The 25,943-nt window shown below is 41.2% G+C and overlaps 1 protein-coding gene, 1 long non-coding RNA gene and 1 other non-coding gene across 4 annotated transcripts in view; 2 read left to right on the top strand and 1 right to left on the bottom strand.

The window, feature by feature from the left end:
* Positions 1-907: 907 nt before the first annotated feature.
* Positions 908-1,612, top strand: LOC121147395. The gene is made up of 2 exons (XR_005882373.1): positions 908-991; positions 1,462-1,612. It is a non-coding gene; the product is annotated as an uncharacterized LOC121147395 (long non-coding RNA).
* Positions 1,089-1,220, top strand: LOC121147635. Its single transcript, XR_005882449.1, has one exon. It is a non-coding gene; the product is annotated as a small nucleolar RNA SNORA24 (small nucleolar RNA).
* A 983-nt stretch (positions 1,613-2,595) lies between the features above and the next one.
* The window catches only part of PRSS12 (serine protease 12), a 66,578-nt gene continuing 43,230 nt past the window's right edge, over positions 2,596-25,943 (bottom strand). The window contains exons 9-13 of one of the 2 annotated variants that reach the window (XM_040967246.1): positions 19,725-19,930; positions 14,588-14,666; positions 13,818-13,940; positions 5,120-5,400; positions 2,596-3,124 (exon numbers count right to left, since the gene is read on the bottom strand). In XM_040967246.1, the coding sequence (XP_040823180.1) occupies positions 2,817-3,124; positions 5,120-5,400; positions 13,818-13,940; positions 14,588-14,666; positions 19,725-19,930 (997 nt within the window). In that variant the 3' untranslated portion in view covers positions 2,596-2,816. The remainder of the gene's footprint in view (positions 3,125-5,119; positions 5,401-13,817; positions 13,941-14,587; positions 14,667-19,724; positions 19,931-25,943) is intronic. The other variant, XM_040967247.1, reaches the window with a different exon arrangement.

Here is a 25,943-nt window from a genome sequence, read left to right as displayed (position 1 = left end):
TCTGGTTATTCCCTGCAGGGCAGTTGTGACAAGGTGTGGTCCCAGGTGGGCTGGCACTACTTACTAAGCAGCACCTGGACCCCTTTGTGACAGACCCGGAGCGCAGAAAGCAGCATATAAAAGAACGTGTTGGTGTTAGTAAGCACGTGTCTACAACGACCCCTAGACGCCGGGACTGCCACCTCAGGGCAGAAGTTCCAGCCTAGAGCAGGGGATTAGGACGCGGGCGCAGCGCCAGCGCCCGGCAGGCACAGGCTGCGGGTCTCCTGCGCGCTACACCCAACCGCGTCTGCTTCTCCCTGGGTGTTTACGAAACCATCTCGTGAGGATGTAATGTTGTCAACAGACTAACGATATTTTACCAAAAACAAAAGGAAACAGAAACAGAGCCGCCCCTTACGCCGGCCCTTCAGAAACGGCGATTCTGACACGAAAATTAAGGGAAAAAAAAAACCTCAGGGAAACAGAGCACATACATGGTAGTTTCACATACACGAACCTACCAAGAAGCCTAAGCAGAGAAATGCTGGACCTGCTACTCCAGAAACAATACTGACTTCCAGAACAACTACACTACACTGGAAGCAATGCCACCTCGACACGCAACAGGAAACAGCCAGCGCCACAATTCTACGATCTCGCGAGAACTTGGCGGACCGCCCCTTGCGGCCATGCGCCTGGATCCGGGGCTCTGAAGCAGGGAGGGGGGAAAGGGGAGGGACAGCAGGAGAGGGGAGGAGCCATTTTGAAGAGGCTAGCCAATGGCAAGGACGGACTCGGGACAAAACGGAGGGGTGAGACGGAAGGGGAAGGCGATAGGCCCCGAGCTTCTCAGGACCGCCCCGGAAAGCGTCATAAGCAGTATAAGGTGACGTGCACGGCAGCCCTCTTCCTTTCACATCCTGGGAGCGGCTGCGGTCAGCTTGATCGGTACGCCAGCGTGGTGGTCGGGCCGAGCGCGTGCGTTCTATTAAAATGCGGGAATTCTGAGGTTGCGGTGTGCGGTCCGGCCGGAGCTGAGGTTTGGAGGCGCGTTGGGCGCTGCGGACGCGGCCGGACGGCGGGGTGGCGGGGTGCGGGCGCGCGAGCTCCATGTGTCTTTGGGACCTGTCGGCTGTGGCAGTCTCCCTTCCTAGCCATGGAAGAGCATTATTCTTGTTAATTGGCAAAGCTGTCACCATTTAATTGGTATCAGATTCTGACTTGGACAAGTAACAGTCTCGGTTTGGAGTTGGGAGTAACGGGGAGGACGGAGGCCGCGGGTTGTCGGGTTCACGTTTCTGAAACTGCGGTTCGCACAATTCCAGGAACTGGAGCGCAGTGCTTCGGACGGAATGCGGGTCGTGCAAGAGGCAAGTGCGCCCGGGGCCCTGTGTCCCTGGGAAGGAGCTCCGGCACGAGGGTTGGGGCCGAGGTCAGGGCGCAGACCCCAGTCGTAACGCTGCTTTTCATGTCTTGCAGGTACCGAGTCCTAAGCGGTAACGGAATCCTGCGGGGGATCACTCAGCTTCCGAGTTGGTGGGAGGGATCGCTGGGAACAGTGCGCTGTGCCCAAGGGAAGCCCCCGTTTTTGTGCTTGGATGTGATGAAATAAATATATTTACATAAATAACTCCAGTGTCTTTAGTGAATTATAGATAAAATTTAATGCGCTAACCCTCCGGGAGACTATTTTTCCATTGCCATGCAAAAGATAACAGCAGTCCATGAGGCAGAAGGTAATAAACTTTATTTACGCAAACGCAAAAACTGACAAACTTGGTTATAAGGTGTTTTCATGGGTTAGCGGAGTGGAGTGCAGTCTGCTGTATCAAGTTGAACTCGGCGGGCAGCTGCAGTAACATGTAAACAATACGGTTCCTATAGGCTAACGCTTTGTAAAGCTGAGGGGCACGATTTGAGAGCAATGAAAGTGTAACGGTGATGGCTGTGAGGGTTACTGACACCAACCATACCCCTGGACTTTGGGGGAAGAACTATAAACGATTTTTTTGCCATCTGGGGAACTGGCGTTAATAGGTAGAGATGGGTTTTGGAGGAGCCCAAGGACTGCATACAGCTTCCCCAGGCTGCAAATGGAGGGATCTTGAATGGAACCGCGTGGTGCAGCTGGAGGGGAGCCAGGTCTTGGGTGTTAAATCTTAAGTTTCATATGTCAGTTGCCCAGCAGTTACGCTAGGTGGTGCTATTGCATCATGAGAAAGCATCCTGCTCTAGGAAGGCTTAACGTCTGCAGTGCTCCCAAAGTCACCGGAGTGGCTATGTTAACGTTTCTGGTAGGTTGTGTAACCAACTAGCATCTTTCATAAATGCTACATCTGGCATTAGCTTTCCACAGAACAATTTCTCTTAAGGTTTTCATGGTGCTTGGTATTGAGGTATTTATTGTAATTGGCAAATGTCCTTGTGGATAATGATCCTTTGCAACTTTTTTGCTTAAATTTGAATTTTGAAAAAACCAGCCTAAGTATAGTGATAAGTTTTATTGGATGTATGGGTACTTAAAGATGTGAATTCATATTCCTAAATGTAAAAACAGCTTTACTGTAATCTCAGTATAAAAATAGAAACTGTTGAAAGCTTAAGTGAGAAGAATTGAGAATTTAGTGTTAACTAATGTAGGCAGAAGACAGTGCTATGATAACCAGTACGCTGAGGTATGTGATCAGTAACTTCAGAAATTCCCAAGCCACACAGAGTACACACTTGGCACACAGCAGAGACAGTTAAGTCCCCAGCAGCTGTCAGCTCGCCCAGCATTGGCAATGAGGACTGGAAGTTTTCTGATAGTCTTTACTTTCAAGGTTTCCCATGAATTACAGTTGGGTGACACTTTTTATCCAAGGGACAAAGGCTGACACTTTGGTGTAAACACCAGGAGAATCCTTGGCTCCACAGCCGTGCCCCCAGGAGGTGACCCCATACACCACCCAGCTCTGCCCCGGGCGTTCACACATGAGGGGCCCGCCACTGTCTCCTTGGCAGCTGTCCACGCGTTGGTGTTCCTGGAGGTTTCCAGCACAGAGCATTCTCCCTGTGAAGCGACCCTTATACCGCTCTTCACAAAACCTCTTGGGAAGCAACGGGATGGCTGCTTGCTGCAGGGTTCTGGAATAGGCTCGTCCTACTCAAACCAAACAGCTCAATTAGTCATGGCGTTACAGATCACAACATTCCAACAGTTTTTAGCAGTATCGAGAAAATCGCTGTGTGTAAATATTTTTAAATGAGCAGTAAGCATAATATGTTACGTTTTCAAATGTTGACCTCCTTAACAGATATGTGTCCCATTAGTGAATATTTTGAGGAATAGTAACAAGTAATATGGCTATAAAAAGTAACCTGAAGAAAACATTGGTGCAGGCTTTAAGATTTCAATTCTGCATACTAAATGTGAAGAATGCGTTCATGTTTGTATTACATGAGCACATCCACTTAACCTAAGATCCTGAGTCTGAGTGTTAATTATAAATAATAGGTAAATGAGGTGGCAATTGCTGTCCTAAAAATATTTAATAAATCGAAGCATTCCCAAAACAGGCTCAAATTTTGCCACCTATAGGTATACTATATTCTTTTTTTTTTTTTTTTAGATTTATTTATTTTTACTGGAAAGTCAGATATGTACAGAGAGGAAGATCCTCCATTCTATGATTGACTTCCCAAGTGACTGCAACAACTGGAGCTGAGCTGATCCAAAGCCAGGAGCTTCGTCTGGGTCTCCCACACGAATGCAGGGTCCCAAGGCTTTGGGCCATCCTCACCTGCTTTCCCAGGCTACAAGCAGGGAGCTATATGGGAAGCGGGGCTGCTGGGATTAGAACCAACGCCCATATTGGATTCCAGTGCATGCAAGGCAAGGACTTTAGCCGCTACACCAACTTTCTGGACCCTCTGTTCTTTTTCAATGACAAAAACTATGCAACTGATACGTGCCCCTTGGTAACATTTTCTTGGCTATGGATTCTATCATATTCTGATAGCTTATTATTCTGTAATAACATCCAGGATAGGGAAAGTATAAAATTTCACTTGTTGTAAAAACAGGTAAAAAAAAAATGTGAACATTTGGTCAGTTCTAATAGACTTACCAGAGACGAACTGTTTTATGGATCAACAGTTTGCCAACAAGCCTTGTGCCTAGCCTGCCTTCATTTTATTGCTAAGTCATTCAGGAAGTATTCTTTTAAAGTTTTTTCTAATTATCTCAGCCTAGATCCACAATGTATTCTTTGTGTTCTACAGACATTATAAATTTTGCTGCTATGAAATAGCTTAATAAGCCTAAGTCTGACATTAGTGTAAAATAAACACTAAGATTCATTTCTACTCAATAAGCCCCAGCTGTCATTACCACTTTTCTTGATGAATACATTATACTTGCTTATCTAGGCGCAATCAGCTGTTTTCTTTTTCACTGATTTCTCACTATTATTATATAGCTATTTTTAAGCCCTGAGCACTTAACTCCAGGCAGATAACGACCTGGGGCCACTTAAGGCCCATCAGGACCAAACACTGGTCAATGAACACTAATTTATCTCCTAAGACAACTGTAATCATTGAAGAGCCTAAGGTAAACACTGTTCTAGACTGCGGCTTAAAGAGCATGAGAGGAGCGTGGACAGGAACAGGTTCTCTGCCTCCTCTGCCTCTACTTCCACCTCATCGGCTCTGCTTTCACGTGTTCTGTATTCAGAAATCTGCCAGTCAAACACCCCAGCTCTTTCCTGGCCCAGCCTACACAGAGTTTTGAAAAAGACACTACCAGGCCGAGTTTGGGGTCAGGGTCTTCAAATCTCCTTGGAGTAACCTGCCTTAGCTTCTCACAGTTCCGTCCCTTTTTGGCTAACTAAAGCTAACTGGAGAGTCATTACTCCTAAGTTCCACAGACAATGGAGTTTCCTCCATTTATACTGAAGTTCTGGTGAGGATCCACAGTACGCTCAGAATGTTACGAACACAGCTTATACACATGCATTTCACCCTTGGCACAATGTGCAAAGAATTAAGCCTTGTATGCGTTCAAGAAATTACAAGTTGCACACCTAAAGCGTGGGAAATACCAGACAAAGGAAAGTGCTCAGCTTTCTACATTTTTTTTTCCTGTGTGTATTACCTGTGTCTCCCCATCCTGTTATGTAACAGTTGGAGGCCGTTTTCTGTGGTCTCTCTCTCCGGAAAGGCAAGCAGGCTGGCAAAACATGACTGCTGAATCTGACACATTGCTCCTGTGGTCCTTGCAACCGCACTAGGGCAATGTCATAGTCACTGCTGTGTGGTTTGTACTCCCTGTGGATCACAATCTGCTGAACTCCAATTTCTTCTTCAAATTCCTCTGGCACCAGGGTATGATAGTCCCCAACCCGGACGGCATAGTTCCTGGTGCTGTTACCGTACCTGAGAGGGAGAGAGCGCTAATGAGAGGCTTGTTTTAGATACTGGAGAGTGGATTGTCAGCAAGAAGGGTTAATGAAGATGACTTTCTAAGCCTTTCTCCCACTCCATTGCAATCTCTGAGACACCACTCAGTCCTTTTCTAGAAATTCACTGTGACCACACCTCATCTTCATTACCTTGTAATCCAAGTTACCAGCTACCGGTTTTTTGAGAAGGAACAAACGTGGAGGACCAGTGGAAAATAAGGGCCAATTATTCACCAGTCATTTGAAACTATTATAATTGCCATCTTTGTTTTTGCCAAGTTTTCCTAATTGTTAGTTCTGCATAAAGCAGATAGTGAAGTAGTTAAAGTCGTCGCCTTGCATGTGCCAGGATCCCATATGGGTGCCGGTTCTAATCCCGACAGCCCTGTTTCCCATCCAGCTCCCTGCTTGTGGCCTGGGAAAGCAGGTGAGGATGGCCCAAAGCCTTGGGACCCTGCACCTGTGTGGGATATCCAGAAGAAGTTCCTGGATCCTGGCTTCGGATCGGCATAGCATCAGCCGTTGCGCTCACTTGGGGAGTGAATCATCGGATGGAAGATCTTTCTCTCTGTCTCTCCTCCTCTCTATATATGTGCCTTTCCAATAAATAAATAAATCTTTAAAAAAAAAAAAAGAAAAGAAACCAAGAACTCCATCTGAGTCTCCCACATGGGCACTTGGGCCACCTGCTAGTGCCTTCACTGGCACATTAGCTGGAAGCTAGACTGGAAAAAGAATATACATACCTATACTCACATCACTAACTTACTGAACTCAGAGATGTATCTTCGTGTCAATTTCCATATTATAACAAAGATATCAAAATAGCTTCTATTTCATTTTTTTAATCCCTATAAAGATGTAATGAGGTTATTAATGCTAGCTGTTGGTCTTCCAGAACCACCTACCATCTGGGAGTTATCATTAGGGATAAGATTTTAACTGAATTCCCAATGCATTTGTGAACTAGAACAAACATTAGTCTAGTCCACTCAAGAAACAAGGATGGGACAGGTATTTGGTCTAGTGAATGAGGTCTTACTTGCAACCCCACATCCCACTCTGAAATGAATTCTTGTTCCTCTCCTACCTGATTCCCGCTCCCTGTTAATACCCACCCTGGGAGGCAGTGTTTGATGGTTCTTGTACTTGTGTCCCTAACATAATATGAGTAACATGGATGGAGTTACAGGCACACAGCTTCAGCATGACACGGTCCTGACTGCTCTGACTGTTGCAGACATGGAAACTGAGTCACAGAACAGCAGAGCCCTCTCTCCCTTTCTTCTTCATTCTTTGCCTCTCAAATGAGTAAGTTAGAAATTTAAAAAAAAAAAAAAAGGGAGGGGGTGTTGCTGCATGATGGCTCAATGGCTAAACCCTCAACTTGTTAGTGCTGGGATCCCATTTGGCATATGGGCACCAGTTCATGATCCACTCTCTGCCTATGGTCTGGGAGAGAAGTAGAGGATGGTCCAAAGCATTGGAGCCCTGAACCCATGTGGGAGATCCAGAAGAAGCTCCTGGCTCCTGGGTTCGCGTTGGCTCAACTCCAGCTCTTACAGCATTTGGGGTGTGAACCAGCACGTAAAGGATCTTTATCTCTCCTTCTCTCCACAAATCTGATGTGCTTCTCCAATAAATATGAATATACATATATATTTAAAATGTTTATTTTTATTGGAAAGGCAGATATACAGAGAGAAGACGAGACAGAGAGGATGATCTGATTCACTCCCCAAGTGGCCACAATGGTTGGAGCTGAGCCGATCCGAAGCCAGGAGCCAGGAGACTCTCCTGGGTTTCCCACGCAGATGCAACATCCCAAGTCTTTGGGCTGTCCTCTACTGCTTTCCCAGGCCACAAGCAGGGAGCTGGATAGGAAGCAGGGCCACTGGGATTAGAACCAGTACCCATATGGGATCCTAGTATGTGTAAGACAAAGGACTTTAGCCACTAGGCTACCACGCTGGGCCAAAAAAATGAATATATATTTTTAATTTAAAAAATAATAAAACATAAAAGGCTTCCTTTTTTCCCCTGTATTTTAAAATCTTTCTGTTTGACCTCTTGTTATTTTTATAATTTTTTATTACAAGAAATAATGCTTCTAAAATACTTCAGGTTTTGGTTGACATATAATTCAGTTGTTTGCTTTACTGATTTCAATTCCCCTTCAAATAAAAATTAGATGAAATCCCGAGATGAGCTTGAGCAGTTCAGTAACATCCAATACCCTAGTTTCTCTAATAGGTTAGGAATAAAGAAAACAGAAGGAACAAATGAATTACTAGAGTTAAAAATGGAAGAATTAGTTCAGCTTGCAGGGTCGTCATCTTTGTATTCTACAAGAATGGATTCACCTCTATAAATAAACAGTATTTGACGTTGGCTTCTGCACATCTGCTATGAATAGAATCTGATACTTTCTGTTGTATGGATGACACTCAAAAAAAATAACAAAGTTGATCTTTATAAAAATGGCTCCAAGTACTTAGGGGTAAGAACTTCAAGAAAACACTGCTCTGCACCTTAGTGACATTTGGAGTGTCATCAGAAAATTGTTTTACTGTGATTGACTGATCACATTGTGTGTATCACCAACAGCCACATTCTTAAGAACTCTATTTTACCATATACCATGTTATGATAGAATATAATCCTGGGCCCGGTGCTGTGGCCTAGCAGCTAAAGTCCTCGCCCTGAACACACTGAGATCCCATATGGGCACTGGTTCTAATTCCGGAAGCTCCACTTCCCATCCAGCTCCCTGCTTCTGGGAAAGCAGTTGAGGACAGCCCAAAGCCTTGGGACCCTACACCCGCGTGAGAGACCCAGAAGAGCTCCTGGCTCCTGGCTTTGGATCGGTTCAGCTCTGACCGTTCTGGTTACTTGGGGAGCAAATCACCAGACAGAAGATCTTCTGTCTTTCCTCCTCTCTGTATATATCTGACTTTGCAATAAAAATAAATAAATAAATAAATAGAATAGAATAGAATGCTAAGCCACACTGTGTTCTTAGAAAATAGGTCCCATTATCGCTGTGACTGATCCTTTTAACTGTAAGGATCTAAAATTTTTTGATTTTCAGAACAAGGACAAGACAATTTCCAGCTGTTGTGACATTTCTAGGCAAGAAAACGAAAACAAAAAATCAGGTAAAGTTATATTTTTGAACAAATCAAATCTGAAGAATTAAAAAACGAGGGAGCCAGTGTTTTAGATACATTCACTCATTCAAAACTGTGTTATTAAAGTAAGCAATTAAATGTTGAATGTTTTTCTCAATTACACTGCTGCAGTCCTATAGATATAAGTTTATTTTATGGTACCGTGGCTCTGATTTAGGAACAAGCAGTTTATATTGTGCAAGAGTCACAGCACAACTACAACAAAAGTTATTCAATTTTCCACTTCAAACTGCTAATAGCATACAGCTTCCTGCAATCTGTATTGCATTAACACTAGGAAAAAACATGAAAAATGAGATAGAGGATCTTTAATGAATCATCAAGTACTCGAGTTACTTGACATGGTGCATTTTGAACTCTTCACAATATGCAAAAGCTATGAGAGCAGGACTGGGTTACTACAAACTGTCAACTGTCCAGGAACGTGCCATTGCACAGAACAGCGTGTAGGAAAGGAGCCTGAAGCTGTTGGACACACAATAATGGAATTTTGATCTAATCTCAAACCAGCATTCTAAAATCACTCTGCTCTGTGAATCACACCAAATTGTGACTATTTTATAAAAGCAAAAGAAACATAGCAAGTCTCCACTCCCTAATAAATAATTAAAAACTGCATAAAATAATTGACTTCCAGAAATGGCTACTCCAGAGGAGGGGTCATTCCCCTCAGTACAAAAATTAGATAACAAAGAAGGCTGAGTGAATAAGAAATACTTTGTTTGTATAGAAATTTAGTGGTTAACAAAGCATAGCAATACAAACAGCAGGCAGGAAAACTAATTTCAAAATATGAAATCCAGGTCCCTTACTGGTAGGCCTTAAATTGGGTTTAAATAACTTAGACTTCCAAGAACGGAAAGGACAGGAGCTTCTGAGAATTCAACTGCATTGTTTTTCTACTGCAGTTGCTATCTTGCTGGTTTTTGTTTCTGTTGATTAAAGGAGGGCTACTTTTAATCAGTCTCGGAGCCTAAGGAAACAAACATTGAGCTCTTTATTGTCACTAGTAAGCACAGCTTTGCTTTCTAATAAGCTTGCTACAATAAAGATGTAAGGGGCAGCATCCCGAGGCACTCCAAGCAAGGAGTCTCTGTGATCTGGCAAAGGTTACAGACCAAGTCAGATGGATCCACAACACATTTGCAAAAACAGTTTTCCTCCTACTCAACATTACAGGAATCTTGCACTGAAGCCAAAGATATCAAAATGCTGCATTTCATAATCTGCTCCTGTTCCCTTTAATCAACTGTCTTTCTGTTACACTAGGAAGAAATTCTAAATGACATATGGAAGGAGTTATCTGTTCATCAAGGTTAAAAATATCAGCATGCTCTAAAACATACCACATTCTTAAGTATATCCACTATCTGGCAACTAAGCCTCAGCTTTCATCCTGTAACAGTGGGGCATAGTAGACACGAATGAATTGATTCCTGACTTCAAGCAGTAATAGAGGAGTAAGCCAACTGAGGGAAATAGCATGTAAATAACACGTTCAATATGTGCAAAACAAAAGAAAGAAAAGTTCTTACAGAAAAATGGAAAAACCGACTTTCCGAGTCAGATCAATTTTTTCAGCAATTGCTCCACTTTAGTAATTTAAACCTTGAACATTAAAGACTATAAGATTTTAACTGAGTCAAATATAGCTAGTATTCAAAAGACAAGGACATTTAACTAAGAGGAGGATAATATAAATACATCTTATTATTTTGTGTAAACTCTAAAATTACAAACAGGCTTTTTCGGGTTCTCTGTAATTTTCTACATTATACTTTTCCAAAAGTAATCAAAATAAACTCGTTATTATTTCCCTACTTTTGCTCAAATACTCTTCACTCCCTACCTTTGAGCCCCAACATAACAATAACCAATGTTGTTTCAAGTCTTACAGCTTAAAAAAATACACTCACATACTTTGAAGGTCATTCACATAAAATGATGTTCAGTTTACGCATGTGTACAATGAGATTCCAAGTAAAATGACTGAAAAATTTCTGCAAAGTTGGACCGTAACTCTGCTCTTGGCCCAATCCCCTTTCTGTTAGCTGACTTTAGTTAACTGACTTCAACCAAGTGCTTCTGCATCTCTCCTTCGCCTTTTTTTTTTTTTCAAAATATATTTATTTTTATTGGAAAGGCAGATATAGAGAGGAGGAGAGACTGAGAGGAAGATCTTCCATCGTCTAATTCACTCCCCTAGTGTCCACAGTGGCTGGAGCTAAGCCAATCTGAAGCCAGGAACCCGCAGCTTTTTCCCAAACAGGTGCAGGGTCCCAAGGCCTTGGGCTGTCCTCAAATGCTTTCCCAGGCCACAAGCAGGGAGCTGGATGGGAAACAGGGATGCCAGGATTAGAACCAGGACCCATATGGGATCCTAGTGCATTCAAGGTGAGGACTTTAGCCACTAGGCTATCATGCTGGGCCCCTTTATTTTGCTTTCATACCTCTCTTATGACATCTTTATGAATGGTCTTCCTCAAGTGTAAACATTTAAACTTAGTGCCTCTTCCTCACATCCCTTAGTTGTTCTTATTTGCTTAGTAACTCAAACCAATTTGAGTTACTACAGAAACTCAAGACATGGCAAGCACATATGAAAGATTTTTCAGATAATTTTAGGCTCATTCACAGTTCTACTGCAACGAAAACTTTTGTCCTACCACAAAAGAGTTAGCCCATATGTCTCCAAAGTATCATCTCCTAAAACCCCTCTCTGATCATATATCAATGCTCAAAAGCCTTCGATGGTCTCCCATGGCCTAGTGAACAAAACAGACTCATAATCTTGACATGGAAGATCTATGCTGCTTAAATCAATTATACCAGGCTCATATTTGGTATTCTATGTAATAACTGTCATTTTAAAACTATGATTTATGTTTTCTTATCACCGCACTTGAAGAGTAGATACTACCTGCCACCAGGCTCCAGCTCTGCAGGAATCACTTCCCTATGCTAAGCCCTGTAACAGACTCTTTTTCTCCCACTTACACTGCATTCCGTCTTTGGAGTGTCCTAGAGTTTAACAAGACATTTTTCTTCCTCATATTATAATCTGGATTTTTAACCAGCAAAATGGCTAATATCAGGGTAAAAAATCCCATTCTTTAAGAACAGTTCCCCTGTAGTCAATAATGTGGTACAACTGTTTAAGCGAACACCTGCAACAGCAGATCCAACCCGGGCACTGGGTCCAGTCCTGGCTGTTCCACTTGACACCCAGCACCCTGACAATGCTCCTAGGAAAGCAATGGAAGATGACCCAAGGGCTTTGGCATTTGCCACCCATGCAGAAAACTTGATTGGAGTTCTAGGCTCCTGTCTTCTACCTGGCCCGGCCCTGGCTATTTCAGCCATCTGGAAAAGAGACTAGTGCATGAAACATTTATGTGTTTGTGTATTTGTATTTGTGTATCTCTCTCTGCAAATGCTTACAAATAAATAAAATTTTGTTAAGAAAAACTGTGCCCTAAACTTACTTTGATCATACCAGCAATATTAATGCCTCCTTCCTGAGGGTTCCTACAGCCACATCGTAAAGACTATGACAGGAAGACTCCTGTCTTTTTTTTTTTTAAGATTTATTTATTTTTATTGCAAAGTTAGATATACTGAGAGGAGAAGACACAGAGAGAAATATCTTCCATCTGAAGATTCACTCTCCAAGTGACTGCAATGGCCGGTGCTGCACCGATCCGAAGCCAGGAGCCAGAAGCTCTTCTGGGTCTCCCATGCGGGTGCAGGGTCCCAAGGCTTTGGGCCATCTTCTACTGCTTTCCCAGGCCACAAGCAGGGAGCTGGATGGGAAGTGGAGCTGCCGGGGCTGCCGGGGCTGCCGGGATTAGAACCGGCACCCATATGGGATCTCAGTGTGTTCAAGGTGAGGACTTCAGCCACTAGGTCATGGCGCTGAGCCCAGAATCCTGTCTTATTCTCCATTGTGTCTTTAGTGTATGGTATATGCCAGGGAATATCAAGGCCTCAATAATTATTTGTTAAACCAATAAATATATCACAGGAATGCATTAAACTCACTATTATATGAGCAAATATTGAAACTGTTATATCTCAGAAAGTTTCTATTTACAATATAGATTTAAATCATCTGCATGTATCACCTTACAACTGGAAGATTACTATTTAGATACTTACTAAAACAGATAAATGGGAGAAAAAAAGAGATCATATAAATAAAAATGTAGGACAATTTGGTATATGACATGGTTAACATAAGTCAATGAGTAATGAAGTGAATATTTGATTTAAAATGCTGGGGAAATGATCCATAAAGAAATGTATGAAATGAAATCACTTCCTCACGATACAGAATTAACATGAAAAAAGAAAAATGTAAGAGTATACCTTTGTTAAAAGGGCCCAAGTACCCAGCACAGTAGCCTAGTGGCTAAAATACAAAAAATTTACCATTTAAAAAGCAGACACAAAAGACCAAGGAGATTCAAACACTCAAAAAGAAAAAGAAAAAAACAAAAACTTACATCACTAAATTGTGCTATTTCTTAGCATTTTAAAAAAGATTTATTTATTTTTATTGCAAAGTCAAATATATAAAGAGAAGGAGAGAGAGAGGATAATCTTCCATCCCCTGATTCACTTCCCAAGTGGCTGCAATGGCCAGAACTGCACTGATCCAAAGCCAGGAGCCCAGAGCCTCTGCCAGGTCTCCCACATGGGTACAGGGTCCAAAAGCTTTGGGCCGACCTCAACTGCTTTCCCAGGCCACAAGCAGGGAGTAGGATGGGAAGCAGAGGCTGCTGGGATTACTACCGGCGCCTAAATGGAATACCAGCACATGAAAGGCAAGGACTTAAGCTACTTGGCTACCACACCAGACCCTATTTCCTAGCATTTTTAAGTAAATCATATGATATTGCTTCTGTTTCTGCAGCAATATGATTTCTCCTAAGATACATTCTTGAAGGAAGCACTGACATAGCTGCTTCTCTTCTATAACCCACCTTTCTTCACTCCAGGGTTTGCCTTACCACCAAGGCAGTAAGTCACTTCGTCAGAGCTCTGTTTGCTCCTATGCCCTTTTCTCTCCCTCTCTGTGCTGAAGAGGACATGAAAGGTTTAGGACCTGTTTGTGACATCCCAATGTTACTAAGAGGAAAAAGGCTGCGAGAACTGGCAAAAATGTCCAAGTGAGTTTGGGGACAAGAGAGATACATACCTCTTGAAACAGTGTGCTGCTGTAAGGACCCAGCAGCTGCTCAGGAGGGTAGCCCCACAAAGGAGCCTGCCATCTCCATGCGATGACTTCAGTCGGAGGGAAACTTGCCAAGGCCAGCCACCCCTGGGGAGAAAGAGAATCCAAGAGAAGCACCAGTCAACGCAATGACTTCAGTGATGCATATGATTTGCCACGGGGGGAAGACTGTAAGTACCATGCCTTCCTACGTGAAAAATGATGGCCCACGACTTAGCAGACGCCCTATGAGCAAACCTGAAGATTTGGAGGCGTTTGCATCCACCTAACTTCTCCCTGCCAAGCAACTTGAGCCTTCCTCATATTTTATAACTCGAAGTGGAATTTTTCCTCTCTTCTTGCCTAAGCACTCACAACTGTTAAATAAACAAAGTGCTGCTTTTCCAGGAATAAATTCAAGACAAAAAAAATGCATCTCAAAACAAGTCAACTCTGAAATAAACATATTTCAGATGAAATGCCTCTTTGCGGCTACAGCTTTGTCAGGTGTCCTATTAAATGTTGTTGCCTCTGCCACGCTGCTTCAACAATATGTATGTCTCAGCAATCAGAAGACGGTGCTCATATAAAATAAATGTAGGTCCATGGACAGTGAAATTGGCAATGCAATCAGTAATTCGGACAGTTAAAAGAGCAAAACATGGTCATTATATGGTAACGGAAATCCACAGTCTGTAACACCATAGGTATGTAAATGATTTTGTCATGTGGAAGCATCTTTAAGAACATTTTACCTTAAAGAATTTTTCCCACCAATGATCCTCTTTTGCCGGCGGTGCAACAATCTTATACCACAAACCGATGAGACAGACTCTGAAGCACAAAAAGACCATGAATGGAACCACTATTTTGCTCTGGAGGAATAAAAAGATGACTTACAGGCTCCTTCTAAGTCTCCTCTACGTTTAAGTTCCTACTCACTCAAAATGCTAGGATAAATTTTCCTATACTAGAAATAAGCTTTCCCATGTCACCAAACGACAATGATTTGCAAACAGTAGAGAAGTCTTATGAGATTTCTGGTCACTCACTCAGCTCTGAGGAGCTTCACTGTTGGTTGAGTGGTTTCACATTATTCACTACACTAGACACCTACATCTCCTGGTGCCGTCCAGAGAGACTGTGTTGGAGTTCAGGATTACTAAATAAAACAAGAGAAGTGCATAGGCAATATTGGTCTAAATTATTACATTTTTAGATTTATTTATTTTTGTTGAAAAGGCAGATAGAGAGGAAAGAGAGAGAAAAGGTCTTCCATCTTCTGATTTGTTCCCCAAGTGGCCACAATGGCTGGAGTCAAACTGATCCAAAGCCACGAACCAGGAGATTCTTTGGGGGTCTCCCACACGGGTGCAGGATCCCAAGGCTTTCCCAGGCCATAAGCAGGGAGCTGGAAGGGAAGTGGAGCATCCAGGATATGAACTGGCATCCATATGGGATACAGACACATACAAGGCAAGGACCTTAGCCACTAGGCTACCATGCTTGGCCCTTAAATTATTTTTAAAAGTATAATTCAAAGCACGTGCCTAGGATTAAATTCTGACCTAAATTTACAAGTGCTCTTACAGTGTATTAACATACAGAAAGGGATTGCTAAGCCAATTTATGTGGCGAATGTATTTGAAGGTAAATAGTCCAAATTCCCAAGACAACTGCATTCTTCCACAATGTAAGAGAGGGGTTGAATTAGAAAAGAAGGAGAAAGAGGCATGCAAAACAAGGAGTGACTCTAAAGAAGGTAGAAGGTATGACTCATTTTTCAAAGAGTTTTTGAGAACAGAGGATTCAATGAGGTAACGTTTTTCTTTGGTCAGAACAGAAGTAGGTATAGATTTGTACTACCTTTCCATTTTTTAGAGAAAGATGGAAATTGTGCCAAAAACACAAACACTTAATCAGCACTAATGGTGTGCCGTAACAGGCACAAGGGAGAGCAACATGGAAACAGCTGTAGTTCTTTCTAGATAGAGAAAGAGGTTCAACTATAGGTACCAAAAAGATTCAATTGGCAAATGATCTCAGAAGAATGCCATCAAGCTTTAACCTTCATCTTTTATGATATTATTCCTTTAGATGACACTGCAAATTATAAGATATTAAAAAAATACACAATAACATTCCAAGTCAAAGTATGTGATGCCAAGAAAAAGAATGATGTAATACTGAACAAGCAAAACCTAAAATTGATATCACTTTACAGCAAAGAACTAAAATGCAAAAAAGGACAATCTATTTAAAGCCATACAGTGTTCAAAAAGTAAAAAGCAAAATGAATTTCATTTAATAAAGTGTCCCATCTGATAACCAATGGCTTGAGTATGACTCATCTTACAGAAGTCACCAGATCCTCAATGTCAACATAAAATCAACTAGTTAATAAGTTAGAATCTTTAATGCAGCTAGTCGGAAATGCAGTTTTTGCATAATGTATGATAGCATTGCTAAAACCATGCAAAAATATCAAAGTAAAGACTGCTAAACATCTGTGAAGCGATAAAGAGAGACGCATAAAAAACAAACAAAATCTGTTTTTTATTTCATTTTAAAAATAGTTATCTTAATTTTTCATTTGAAAGGCAGAGTTACACAGAGAAGAAACAGAGGTCAAGGTCTCCATCTGCTGGTACACTCCTCAAATGACTGCAACACCTGGAACTGAGCCAATCCCAAGCCAGAAGACAGGTGCTTCTCCTTGGTCTCCTCTGTGGGTTCATGGGCCCAAGGACTTGAACCATCCTCCACTGCTTTCCTAGGCCATACGTAGGGGGCTGAATCAGAGGTGGAGCAGCCAGGATATGAACCAGCATCTATATGGGATACTGGCAGCACAAGCAAAGGCTTTGCCTACTGCCTCATGATGGCAGTCCTTGCTATCTCATATTTTAAAGTTGGTTTACACTAAAAATTAGGAAAACATGCTACAGCTATTGGGTCTATGATTTTCAACGGCTTAAGGAAACCTCCATAATTGAAATAATCAGTTCAAATCTTAATGAGAATCAAATAAATTAGTTGTAATCAGCACATGTATTTGGGGGAAAAGTGTTTATCTTCTCTATTTCTCGCTCTTTGTTCTCTCTCTGCTCTCTCTGTTACACATACACTGAACAGTACATAAAACACAGGGTCCAATGCAATGGCTCAACTGACTAACTGTTCCCTTAAAATGCTAGGATCCCCTATGGGTGCATGTCCGTGGCTTGGCTGTTCCACTTCCATCCAGCTTCCTGCTTGTGACCTGGGAAAGCAGTCAGGGACGGCCCAAAGCCTTGCGACCCTGCAACCACATGGGAGACTCGGAGGAGGCTCCTGACTCCTGGCTTTGGGTCACTTCAACTCCAGCCATTGCGACCAATTGTGGAGCGAACCATCAGTTGGAAGATCTTCTCTGTCTCTCCTTCTCCTGTAAATCCACCTTTCCTATAAAAATAAGTAAAAACATTTTTAAAAAGAACATAAAGCATAAAGTTTTATAAGTATTCTGTCCACATACAAAAGCCTCTCAGGCAATGAAGAATCACATTAACAATAACTACTTCATTCACGATTCTGTTTTAGCAGTTAACTGTTAGTAAAACATAATGCTTAAATATAAACACACCTGATTTTAAGAAAATTCAATATATTAAACTATGAATTTTTAATGCAGATAGTTCTTTTAGTTGATTGTTATTTTCATAAAATGTATGAGCACATTTCTCCAAAATAGCTAATTCTAACTTGCATTCACTCATTTGAAGGTGTATTTGCTTCATAAAAATGAAATATACCCAGAGCTTTCAAAAACCATATTTAAGAATAAAATATCTATTTTTGGCACTATATTAAAAGATTATCTTAAATTTCTAAATTTCTGAGAATAAAATGGATAAGAAATAAATTTTGTGTTTTAACTCCATTTTTAAATAATCCCAGTTATTTATAGCTTTAGTAAGCTTGGAGAAATGGGAACACTTACACACTATTGGTACAAATGTCAACCATGGCAACCAGTATGGAAGACAGCATAGTTATTATAAAACTAGAAGTAGACTTGACATATGATCCAGAAATCTCACTGCTGGGTATAACAAAAGACATGAACACATTGTATCAAAGAGACACCTGTACCGCCCTGCTTATAACAGTAGTGTTCACAGTCAAACAAGGCATCTATCATTAGATAAAGAAAAGGAGATTTACACAACGCAATATTATTCATCTATTTGAAGGAATGAAATCCTACCAGTTGTGTCAAAATGGATGCCATTATAGAATATCATGTTGAGTGAGATAAGCCAGATACAGAGAAACAAATGCTGCCTATTTTCCCTTACATATGATAGTTAAAAAAAAAAGAAGTATCGCTGTAAACATAGCTTTATAAAACTTTGATTTATGCCTTTGTCAAACCAATATTTAAGAATATTGTGGGCGGGCCCGGTGAAATCGCCTAGCAGGTAAGTCCTCGCCTTGCATATGCTGGGATCCCATATGGGTACCAGGTCTAATCCTGGCAGCTCCACTTCCCATCCAGCCCCTGCTTGTGGCCTGGAAAAACAGTCAAGGAAGGCCCAAAGCTTTGGGACCATGCACCTGTGTGGGAGACCTAGAAGATGCTCCTGGCTTCATATTGGCTCAGCTTCGGTCATTATGGCCACTTGGGGAGTTAATCAGGGGATGCAATATCTTCCTCTGTCTTTCCTCCTCCTCTTTCTGTATATCTGAGTTTCCAACAAAAATAAATAAATCTTAAAAAAAAAAGAATATTATGAGCCTGGTGCAGTAGGCTAGTGGCTGAAGTCCACCTTGTATGTATCAAGGTCCTGGCTGCTCCACTTTCCTTCCAGCTCCGTGCTTGTAGTTTAGGAAAACAGTTGAGGATGGCCATTTGCCTTGGGAACCTGCACCCATGTAAGAGACCAGGAATAAGCTCCTGTCTCTTGGCTTCGGTTTGGCTCAGCTCCAGCCATTGTGGCTACTTGGGGAGTGAACCAAAGGATGGAAGACCTTTCTCTCTGTCTCTCCTTCTCTCTGTATATCTGACTTCCTAATAAATAAATAAATCTTTAAAAAATAATAATACTGTACTACTATAGTTTCAATGTTCTGTGATTATTTTAAAACGTACTGAATAAAGACCAAAAGGCTTATAGAAAACAGAATTAAAATATATTCCTTTTGGTGAAAAGACTATAGAAGTGCATTTGCATTTCTGATTCATCTCAATATTTTAATTTGCTTCTGAAATTTCAAGGGTATCAAGAAATGTGATTGTTTTATTATGTAGAAAGAAGACACGATGAAGAACTGCCTGAGAAAGTAAAAAAGAGGAGTACCAGTGTGGGTGTTCAGTGCAGAAGTTAAGATGCTACTGTACTGGGTTCATCCTCCAGTGCTGCACCAAGTCCAGTTTCCTGCAAATGTCCATTCTGGGAGGCAGCAGGTGATGGCTCACGGACTTGCATCATTAACACCCTTGGGAAAGACCGGACTGAGTTTCTGGCTCCTGGTTTTAGCCTGGTCCAGCCCCATTCTGCTGTGGGGATTTGCACGGGAAAAGATCTCTCCCCTGTTTCTCTTTTCCCACCTCTCTGCCTTTCTGATAATTGTTTTTAGGGGATTTATAAAGGTTTTGATTTTTTTTTCTAATTTGGGAGAATAACCCCAGAAGCTAGAGGTTTTGTATATCCAGTTACCCCTGATTCTTAATCTCCCTTTAAGCCCCACCTAGGCAAAATTCCCAAGAGCGACTGGCAGATAGTAACACAAAGAACAAGGGACTATAAGCAGTCTGTTGCATGGGATTTGTGTTACCGAAGTACAATTTGTAGTAATGAATGGAATTAATCATCTCTGAATTATGTAGGGCCCTAGAAAGTCACTTACCTATATTACTGTTACTTGATGCTTTCTTGCTAAAATAATCACAAATAACTCCCGCATCTTCACTGTGGCGGCAATTATGTTTTCCAATATCCTGTTTGATACAGTCAGCAAGTGACCTCTCATTTCCTGTGCACTTCACATTATCCACGTGTATGGGTCCTTTTCCTTCCCCAAAATAAGCCATAGTCCTGGCTCTTGCAGGCCCCCTGGAAACAGAGCACTCTTAAGGATGGGCAGATACATCAATCACAACAGACTCACAAATTACTTTCTACTTTAACTTTTTTAAAGATTTACTTACTGTTATTGCAAAGTCAGACAGACAGAGAGGAGGAGAGACAAAAAGGAAGATCTTCCATCTGTTGATTCACTCCCCAAGCGGACACAACAGCTGGAGCTGAGCCAATCTGAAGCCAGGAGACTGGAGCTCCCAAGTGGGTGCAGGGTCCCGAGGCTTTGGGTCATTCTTGACCACTTTCCCAGGCCACAAGCAGGAAGCTGGATGGGAAGTGTGGCTGCCAGGATTAGAACCAGTGCCCATATGGGATCCTGGTGTGGGCCAGGGGAGGACTCCAGCCACTAGACTATCGTACCAGCCCCTCTGCTTTAACTTTTACACTCGCATTTCCTGGAAACAGTTTACTTCATGATTGCCCCCATTCTATCCCTCACACTGTCACATCCCACAGTGACTTTATTGCGGCAATCGCCCAAAATTTAGCCTCTGCTAAGAAAAATCACATTTAATAAGATGCACAAAAAAATATCACGTGGTCTTACACACTAGTTTCAAAATGGAAAACAAATTACTTCAAAACCCCATGCCCTTTGAGAACAATACTACATTAAAATTAACATAATATTGCCAAGAAAATTCTGAGATTAAATAATTACCTAAGAAGCTAAAATTTAATTATCTTCCTCCTTTAAAAGCAAAATGTACAGGAGCCAGTATTGTAACACAGCAAGTAAAGCAGCTGCCTGAAACAAGAGTATCCTGGTTGGGCACTGGTTCAAGTCGGGGCTGCTCCACTTCTGCTCCAACCTCCTGCTAATGCACCTGGGAAAGTAGTGGAAGATGGCCCAAGTACCTGAGCCACTGCAAACCACGTGGGAAACCCAAGCAAAGCTCCTGGCTCCTGGTTTTGCCTGGGCTACCTTTGCCCATTGCAGCCATTTGGATAGAAGCCAGAAAATGCAAAGTCTCTTTCTCTCTCTCTCCCCTTTTTATTTGACTTCGATTTTCAAAATAACTAACTAAATAAATCGCTACATATTTTTAAAGGCAAAAAGTACAATTTTTAATAAGAAAGAAAAAATCAAGAATCACAAATAGAACCCAGGGTTACATGTGGTATATTGCATTTTTTGTTGTTGTTGTTAAGTAACACATTATCTTTCCAAAAAATAAAGAAATGGAACAAGTTTAATGAAATATTTTGAACTAATACCCTATTAAAAATTCAATTCCTGGGGCTGGTATTGAGACATAGTGAGTAAAGCCACCACCTGCAGTAGCACTGGCATCCCAGTAGGCCACAGGCTCAAGTCTCAACTGCCCTACTTCCAGTCCAGCTCCCTGCTAACATGCCTGGGAAAGCAGTAGAAAATGTCCCAAGTCGTTCTGCATCTGTCACTCACTGGAAGACCCAGATGAAGTAAGTACTTGCGTTCCAGCTATAGTCTAGCTCAGCGCTGACTATTGAAGGAGAGAAACAGCAGAGAAAAGAACATTCAATTTAGGATAAATTGAAGATATGATTATGCAAGGCTTACCTTGGAGTCATAGGAAACCAGTTTTTCATACCTTGTTAGGGAAAAATGTAATAAACAAAACATGCAAGAGACAGGGTCAGCATTATGATGAAGCAGGCTAAGCTGTCAGCTATAATGTCAGAATTCCAGAAGTGGTTCTAAGTCCCAGCTGCTTCCAATCCAGTTCCCTGCTAGTATACTTGTAAAAGCTATGAAAAAATGGCTGCATTACTGGGTCCCTGAACCCCAGGGTGGCAGCCGGGCCCAGCCTCAGTCATTATGGCCATGTGGGGAGTAAACAGCAGATGACAGATACATCTGTTTCTCCATTACTCTACCTTTCAAATGAATAAATCACAGACAAATTCAACAGAAATTAAATTAATATTCCACTTTACCAAAGGAAAGTGAAGATAAATTCAAATGATGGTTGCATTTCTTACAATAGCGCACACACACACACACGCACACACACACACACACACACACTCTCTCTCTCTCTCACAATCTTCAGGAAATCATCTGGAAACTAAGAAAAAGAAGTAAATATAATTTGATAGAAAAGTGTCAGTGGACAATAAACAACTGAAAACATGCTGAATCACATAAGTAACTGAGGATAAGACGATGGAACACTAGCCACCCACCACATGGGCATAAATGGAAAACTGACAATTATCGGATATTCAGGGCATAAATCAGGGTAGCCACTTGGGAAGGCAATCACAAATCCCTTGACAAAGTTGAATGCAAATGCCCTACAAGCTACATATTCTGCTTCTAATCACATTCATATTCCCTCAAAAATCCTGTGCACCTGTACCAGGAGAAAGGCATAAAAATAAAAAGGTTTATGAAAGTCCAATTTTCAATAGCAAAATTAGAAATATTACTATGGCTGAAATGTTCATGCCAAAGCTCATGCTGCAACTTAATTCCCACTGTACAATATTAAATAAAGAAACTTTTAAGAAGTGCCAGGTGGTAGGCAGCCTGTACTGAATGCATCAATGTATTCATCGGTTAACAAATTAATGGGTTAACAGACCATCTCAAAGATGGGCTCCATGTCCTTGATGCCTCCTTTAGCCATGTGATGCTGTACACTGTCTTTAAGCTGCACAATCCCATCAGCAAGTGGGCCTTCACCAAATCAAATCTCTCTGTCTCCCAGGTTCCAATCAGCTTCAACCTTTCACATTCAGCTTTCTGGGCTACTCAGCAATAGCAATAAGAAATAGATTTAGACTGATGTAAATGACCCAGCTCAAAAGGATAAGTTAATGTAAGCTGGATATTTATGTGACAGGACTATAAGGCAAAATGAATTCGAATGAGCTACAGCAACTTGCATCAGAGCTGAACCTGAAGAATCATAATGAAGAAAAAAAAGCTGTCAAGGAACTAAGATGACCTGAAGGATAGCTGCCAACTTACAAATACAAATTTGCCAAACTAAATTTATGATCTGATATAAAATTATGCAAAATGCAACAGAGCTTATCTCTAGGTGATGGTATAGACAGGGTAGGGCTGGCACAAAAAAGACATTAAAGGTATAGAAAATCTATAGGGAAAATCTGTAGGGCTCTAAAGACAGTACAGCACAAGTCTGGGGATGCTATTCAGGAGCTGTAGCCTGCACAGCTGACACAGCCAAAAGGGATATGATATACTTGTTTCACTGTCACTCTTAGGAACAGGGGTATTTGGGTTTGGCACGAAGTCTCAATTAGCTAATCCTCTATTTTCAAGTGATGCGATTCCATGTGGATGCCAGCTAAAGTCCTGGCTGCTCCACTTCCCAGCCTGGGAAAGCAGTGGAAGATGGCCAAAATCACTGGGACCCTGCAATCCCATGATAGACCCAAAAGAAGCTGCTGGCTTCTGGCTTTGGATTGGCTAAGCGCCAGTCATTGTGCCCACCTGGGGAGTGAACCAGCAACAGAAGATCTTTTTCTCTGTTTTTCCCTCTCTCTGTAAACCTGTCTTTCCAGGAAAAATAAATAAATCTGAAAACAAACAAACAAACAAAAACAGATACTTCAGCCTGGTGTAATCATTCAATTAGCTCATCCTCCCCCTTACCAGGATCCCACGTGGGTGCTTGTTCTAGTCCTGGCTGCTCCATTTCCTATCCAGCACCCAACTTCTGAGCTGGGAAATGAGTGGAGGATGGACCAATGTCTTCAGACCCTGCATCCGTGTGGGAGACCTGGAAAAAGCTTCTGACTCCTGGCTTCTGATTGTCTGTCCTTCCACTCTAAAAATCTGCCTTTCCAATAAAAACAATACAAAAAGTTACAGGTACCATATATAGTCTTACATATATGTATATTTCCCAGTTAAATAATAAAATGAGGGAAAATTCTGATCTTAAAAAGCTTTTTAAAAATTTAAGTCAAAATCATAATTCTAGGAAAGATGAGTTTTACAAATAGCCTAATTATGCTTTAATTAATTATAAAATAAATCTACAATATCTTTCACCAGAGAAAAATACTTTAATATTATTCCAGGACCTCTAGGTGATGATAACTTTTTTTCTTTTAAGATTTATTTATTTTTATTAGGTACACAGAGAGGAGGATAGACAAAGAGGAAGATCTTCCATCAGTTGATTCACTCCCTAAGTGGCCATAATGGCCAGAGTTGCACTGATCTAAAGTCAGGAGCCCGGAGTCTTTTCCAGGTCTCCCACATGGGTGCAGGATCCCAAGGCTTTGGGCCATGCTCGACTGTTTTCCCAGGTCACAAGCAGGGAGCTGAATGTGAAGCGGGACTCCCAGGACACAAACCAGTACCCAGGCAAGGACTTTAGATAGTAGGCTACCACACTGGCCCCAGTGATGATATTTTTGCAAATAACCACTAAACACACCATAACATTTTTGTGATCAGAATGACTTGGTAATTAGGAAAGAATGTAGTGTTGTAGTTTTTAGTTTAGTCATCACACAAGAGCAACTGATCGTAAAATAATTCTACATACTGGCTTTAAGTGATTTGGGCTCAGTAAGTTAAGCTCCTGCTTTCAACACCAATGTTGTCCCTAACACAATGCGGATTGCAACCCAAAGTTTTCTTTTTTCTTAGCTCCCTGCGAATGCACCTAAGAAGGCAGTGGAGAATGGTACAAGTGTATGAGCCCCTGCCACCAATTGAGAGACCAGGATGATGCTCTAGACCCCTGGATCCAGTCAGGTTAAGCTCCGGCTGTTGCATCCATTTGAGTAGAGAGCCATTGGTAGCAGATCTCTGTCTCTCCCACCTCTGATACTCTTCCTTTCAGTTAGGTAAATGAAACTGAATCTTTGAAATAAAACCCAGGAGGTTACACAAAGAACAGATAACAAGGAACAATAAATAGTTTAAAGTACATGGTAGATAGAACCAGGTACAGAAAACAGAAATACACTTAATAAATAAATCAAAAGGATGATTTCTTAGCAACCAACCAACTATTTCAAATATATATCAACAAACAGATGTTTTAACTAATAATGCATGATCAAAGGCATTTTCATTAATATAATTATTATAATGTATAATATAATATATAATATGCATTACATTATATAATATATATTACTATCTTCTAATATATATAATATATGTTACTATTATCTATATTATTAATATATCTTCTGTAAGCTAAGTCCTTTGATGACTCACTTCTTTCCCTTAGCATGATGCCCACAGTGCATGCATATATAATAATATATACATTATTATAATATATATATTAGATGTTGGGAAGGAAGCATCCAAAACAGCCTCTTAATCACTGGCTCAAATGCATGACCACACACTTTTTAAAAACATAATTATATTAAGATTCTCCAGAGACAGGAAATCTTAAATGCAATTTTTTAGAGAGAAAGAAACAATTTTTAACCCAAAATGGATGATTTTTGATTAAGCATTTTTAAATTTGATAGCAGGGAAGCATGAATCATTACACTTATATTGTATATAACTTAAAAAGTGGCAAAGTGATATAACTAATGCTTAAGTTATTGATTTATCTCTACTTGAAAGACAGAACAAAAGACAGTGGGAGAGAGAGAAAGATCTTCCAATTGCTGCTTTCCCCTTTCAAATGCCAGCTGAGCCAGGAGCCAGGAACTCTACCCAGATCTCCCAAGTAGATGGTCCAAGCACTTGAGTCATCATACACTACATCATCATTAGGAAGGTGGACAGGGAGCAAAACAGCAGAGACTTGACTGGTGCTCCAATATGGAATATGGACATCCTGATGGGCTGAATCCAATGTCCTCCAATGCATTTTTCCCTGTTTTATTTTTAAATGCATATGCAAATGTGCCAGACAATAAATCATTTCCAGTTGTTGAAATATAAGGTAGAAATGATGTATATCTAATTTTAAATCTTTTAGAAAACAAGAGGCAATCTATTTTAAAATTTCTTTCAAGGCATATGCTGTAATAAATATGTAGT

The sequence above is a fragment of the Ochotona curzoniae genome, unplaced genomic scaffold (genome assembly GCF_017591425.1).
Source record: "Ochotona curzoniae isolate NIBS_2020 unplaced genomic scaffold, NIBS_Ocur_1.0 scaffold_4506, whole genome shotgun sequence".
Classification (NCBI taxonomy): Eukaryota; Metazoa; Chordata; class Mammalia; order Lagomorpha; family Ochotonidae; genus Ochotona; species Ochotona curzoniae.
The sequence above is the reverse complement of the archived record's forward strand: the minus strand, read 5'-3'. Positions and strand labels throughout refer to the sequence as shown.